Consider the following 5500-nt stretch of genomic DNA (forward strand, 5'->3'; position numbering starts at 1 on the left):
AAACCTCTCTCTCTCTCTCAAACCTCTCTCTCTCTCTCAAACCTCTCTCTCTCTCTCTCAAACCTCTCTCTCTCTCTCTCAAACCTCTCTCTCTCTCTCTCAAACCTCTCTCTCTCTCTCTCTCAAACCTCTCTCTCTCTCTCTCAAACCTCTCTCTCTCTCTCTCAAACCTCTCTCTCTCTCTCTCAAACCTCTCTCTCTCTCTCTCTCAAACCTCTCTCTCTCTCTCTCTCAAACCTCTCTCTCTCTCTCAAACCTCTCTCTCTCTCTCTCAAACCTCTCTCTCTCTCTCAAACCTCTCTCTCTCTCTCTCAAACCTCTCTCTCTCTCTCAAACCTCTCTCTCTCTCTCAAACCTCTCTCTCTCTCAAACCTCTCTCTCTCTCTCTCAAACCTCTCTCTCTCTCTCTCAAACCTCTCTCTCTCTCTCTCTCTCTCTGTCTCTGTCTCTCTCTCTCCAAAAGGACCATCTGGCAACCCACCTTTCCACTCTCTTAACAATCTTCTTGAGGAAGTTCAGTCATTCAAACTCCTAGGTCTCATGATCAATCATGACCTTTCTTGGGTAAACCACATTTCAGAATTGGCCTCCAAAGCTAGTTGCCGACTGGGCATTCTGTGCCATACAAAATCCTTCTTTGGCACACCTGAACTCCTTCAGCACACCTACAAGGCTTTCATCTGCAGCTTGATTGAGTACTGCTCTCCCCTCAGGGCTGGCTCACCTGCCTTGCACTTTGCTCAGCTTGATGCCATGGAGACCAAGGCCTTCAAGATTATTGGAATCTTACACGATGAAGCTGAGTCTATGGGCCTGTCACTTTCACATCTCAGACAGATGTTTCCAAAGAATCTGTCTATCTTATACCGGCGCATTTCTGGTCTTGCACCCTCTGCCCTTTCTGTGCTTTGTCCCCCTCCCCCCTTTCCTCTCCTGGTTTCTGGGGCACACATGGTCCACCATCAACCCCCTTCTGCTGAAACTACCGAAATCCACGATCACTGTTCACCTCCACTCATTTGTTCCTCTTTTTCTCTCACCTGTGGAATCAACTTCCACATCCTCTCTTGCCCACCCCATGTGAGCATGTTTTGCTTCGTGCTTTTGTCTGGTAAGTCCTTTTCCATTCAGTGTACTAACTCTTCCACGAGCCTCGACTTTGTATCCAAAAAACCCCTGACCAGTATGTGTGTACTGAATATATATATATATATATATATATATATATATATATATATATATATATATATATATATATATATATATATATATATATATATATATATATATATATATATATATACACTGCTACTTGGATTTATTCAAGACCTCATGTGATAACTTGCAGAACTTGCAGAACACTGGGTAGTTCTGTGTCCTTCACATGCTGCAACAAAGCCAGAAGTTTCATTTTAACTTTACTCTCTTCTTTGTGAGCTTGTCTTTATTGCAATAAAAAAAACCTCTTTAACTGTGTAGACAAGGTGGATGCACAGTAGACACCCCTGTTGGTCACCATCCTTGCACCAAGTCCTCACATGGCATGTCAGTACATGGTCACTGTGCATATAATCAAGAGAAGTGCGTGTGCATGCATATGTGTGTGTGTGTGTGTGTGTGTGTGTGTGTGTGTGTGTGTGTGTGTGTGTGTGTGTGTGTGTGTGTGTGTGTGTGTGTATACATATATATATATATATATATATATATATATATATATATATATATATATATATGTGTACACATGCACTTTGTAGATCCCATCTGTTTAATTAGCCCGTCCACCGCGCAGTGGTAGACTGGGCTTTGCAATCGTATGGGTATGTGCGTGCGTGTGTGCGTCACTCTGTCCGGGCCATAATTTTTCACCATGTGAGCTTTTGTCGTCAAATTTACAACAACCCTTTATTATGAGAATATGGAGAAAATAATTAAAAATTGGGTCAAAATATGAAAGGGCAAAGTCATATGTGACTATAAATAGCCCTTATTTGCCCCACCATTGCGCGTCAAGCGTGAGACGCCCCAATTTTTTATTCACTTCCATGTTTATTTATTTATTTACCATGAAGCTTCGTGTGTGTTTCCAAGCCATACATTTTTACTAATTGAATTTTTGTTATCATATCTTCAACAAACCTTTATTATGAGAATATGGAGAAAATAATTAAAAATTGGGTCAAAACATGAAAGGGCAAAGTCATATGTGATTATAAATAGCCCTTATTTGCCCCGCCATTGCGCGTCAAGCATGAGACGCCCCGATTTTTTTTATTCGCTTCCATGTTTATTTATTAATTTACCATTAAGCTTCGTGTGTGTTTCCAAGCCATACATTTTTACTAATTGAGTTTTTGTTATCAAATCTGCAACAAACCTTTATGATGAGAATATGGAGATCACAAATGAATAAAATGTACAATCTTTTTCTTCCAAAAAAACTGTCGTTTTCGTCAAGTTTAGTTTGAGTACAAAGCGGACGAAGGCGGGCTTTGTATTTTGAGATACGTTCTAATTATATTTGTTTTTCTATGCCACAATATAAAACAGTTGATACTGAAAATAGCACAGTTAATTGCCAAATTATGTGGTTATAGCCAAGTACAAATTGGTCTTCGTTTCCTTGTGAAAGAATAACGTGGCTGCAGGAAGTAATGCTGCTTGTCTTCTCTGCAGTTCCTCAGCAGAACACCAAAGTTCAACGAACGAAGAAGTTACTAATGGATATTCATGTCAAGGTGAGAGATTCTCACTGGCTGTGCATCTGAGCACATACCAAACAGAACTACTCACACCTTTCCCACATGTCACAGAGTACGTACTGATACCATTATATCGTACTTGCAAACCGTACGGTATATCCACTCATCCTGCATTCACAGTTCACTGTGTAATTTCATAATGGAACTGTGAGCCACGACAAAGTAATTACAGACTTCGAATTTATTGAAGTTGATCACGGTTTGTGGAAATGGCTTTTGGAGAACGTTTGCATCACCCAGCGATGCATGCTCACATATGACATTGCTCGGGAATATGTCGTACAAACATGCTTGCAGTGAACATCGGAATATTGCTGCATTATACGCTGCTCCGCCTGATAACTTCAGCTTCGAGGAGTTGCTTGTGGTGATTTGGACAAGGCTCGACAGTGTGGTATAGTATGATTGGATAGTGCAGATATGAGACGTTACTGTCCGCATCTACACTGACGGTGCAACTTTTTGAAATTATGAGTGTTGGTGTAAACAAATTGAGAACTGGTGGTGTAGAGTAAAATATGGAAACAAATACGAAAAAAAAAACAAATGTTTTCAATCTTTGCAACCACCTTCCTTTGAGTTTATACACGTCCCGAGCATAATGTCAACCGGCGCTGCCCGGCTGGGTGAGCTTTTCCCAGCGGTGGTTTCGGGACATGTTGGACATTGAAAAGCTATGGAGTTTTTGGCCTTATCGTAGTTACCTTTTACCTGCGGGCTTGCGGCAGCACTGCCTGATCACACATCCCAATATGCACTTTATAGCAGCCTTTGGTGGCTTCAAAACGGATGTCAAGCCCAACGTATGGTAGCTTCAAACCTTGCCAGATTCTGAAGTACCTACACCCAAAAGTTGGAGCCTCTAACTGCTACGTTTCGGCCGTGAAAGAGTAACGTACAAACGCACAAACAAAACACGGACACTTGAAAATATTTACAAGATCAGTCGAGTTTTACACTTGTATTTAAAAATCGAAAATCTTGGCCTTCCTTGGACAATTGGAGTACCTCATTCCGAGAACTTTTGAACATCCCTCATACCACACGGATTGCCCTTTCTGACGTTCTCATTTCTACAATTTTCTCATCGTAGTGATTTACAAAATTTAATACCTTGGGATAATCATACCGAAGATTATCGCATTTGACTTCACAAAGAATTTATTCACAGGATATAAATTTGCCAAACTCCACAGTATGGTTTACTTGCATCCATTAGCTTATCCACTTCCACGGTTATTTACTGTTCCTTTGTTCTCATGCCACGATTGGATCTTCAAAATAGTCGTAAATACCTTCAAGAGATGAAGTACATTTATTCCATGTCGTTTTATTTATGAAGACCGTGGCAATTTATAACAAGAATCAATTTATTAAGAATTCCGCACATTGTTCCGACATCCCAAATATAACACATCTTGGTAATTGATGAATTAGTTATTTTTATTGTCTGTGTTTTGTGATGTGATGAGATTTTAGGTGAATTACATTCTTGTTATAAATATATTGATAATTGTTTTTTATGCTTCCTGTAATTTAACTCTTTACGTCCTGCGCATCCTCGATAGTGTCAACTGTTTATCATCTTGCTTCTGCATTTAAGTTGCGTTCAGCATTGTGCTGCAACGAAGGAGAGATAGTCCAAGAGCATTAGGTCAAAATAGGCCCTAACCTGGACATTTTTGGTAACAAGCTGATTTTTTCAGGATAGGTCCAGGAATGTGTGTGAAATAACATACTAAAAGTCCTCATGAATCCTCCTTGAGCGTTTTCCGCAATCCAAGATGGCGTCCAAAATGGCCGCCTCTTCTGTTTTTCTCATAACTTTGCAAGCAGGTTTCCCCAAAACACACTTTAAATGTCTACATATATGTTTTGAAGTATGAGGAACTCATTAGAATACATCTTAAGAGATGCTGAAGCACGCAAGTACCAATAAGTACGCAAGTACCCCACCCATCAAACGCACAGTGAAATTGCAGTCGGCTGAGAAGGTTGGAGCATTTGGGCATATTCCAATCAAGATATACGGCAAACCTGCTGTTCCTGGCTTGCGGTCTGTTGTAATAGATCCCCTCAAGATACCTGACCAGGAGCTCCCATCTCTCAGAACCGCAATTGCCATAGACTCCCTCTGGGTGGCTGGCTACGTTCTGGAACTAGACTTGTGCCCTTCTTGGAGTGGTTTCATGAAAGTTGCCATGCAGACTGACCAGTACGAGAGGACAAGAGTAGAAACTCTCCCCTTCATTAATTTGGACCCGTCCAATCCAAGTACCATCTACACGGCACTATGCTTTGCACAGTCACAATGTGAAAAGCATGACTTGAAAATATGTGCAGTAACATTTGACCAGCCCTTGTACATCAAGGCAGCAGAGATCGTAGCTTCCTCACAAGACCTAGACAAAGTAATCATTCGTCTTGGTGGATTTCACCTCCTCATGTCATATCTTGGTAGCATAGGCCACATCATGGACGGAAGTGGACTTGTAGAGCTATGGGAGACAGTGTACGCCAAAGGGTCTGTCATTCATATGCAGTCTGGTCATGCATTTTCCCGTTCTCTTCGTGCTCACATTCTTACTGCAGCTGCCCTCATTGGAGTGTTACTGGATACACCTGGCATCTTAGACCGCATAGATAAAGACCACTTAGCGAATCTTTACGTTGCACTTCTCAACCAGGACAAGAAGGCAACTGATGTAGCTGAGGAGGCGTGTGTGAAACAGCTAAGTCTG

At 41.3% G+C, this 5500-nt stretch overlaps 1 protein-coding gene across 1 annotated transcript in view; it reads left to right on the forward strand.

Annotated features, from left to right (window-relative positions):
- Positions 1–5500, forward strand: part of LOC147019555 (uncharacterized) — a 438487-nt gene that overhangs the window by 225781 nt on the left and 207206 nt on the right. The window contains exon 4 of the mRNA XM_085894127.1: positions 2674–2735. Within this exon, the coding sequence (XP_085750253.1) occupies positions 2674–2735 (62 nt within the window). The remainder of the gene's footprint in view (positions 1–2673; positions 2736–5500) is intronic.

This window comes from Eptatretus burgeri, chromosome 9 (genome assembly GCF_056783735.1).
Source record: "Eptatretus burgeri isolate ZD-2024b chromosome 9, Ebu_testis_v1, whole genome shotgun sequence".
In the NCBI taxonomy this organism is placed as follows: Eukaryota; Metazoa; Chordata; class Myxini; order Myxiniformes; family Myxinidae; genus Eptatretus; species Eptatretus burgeri.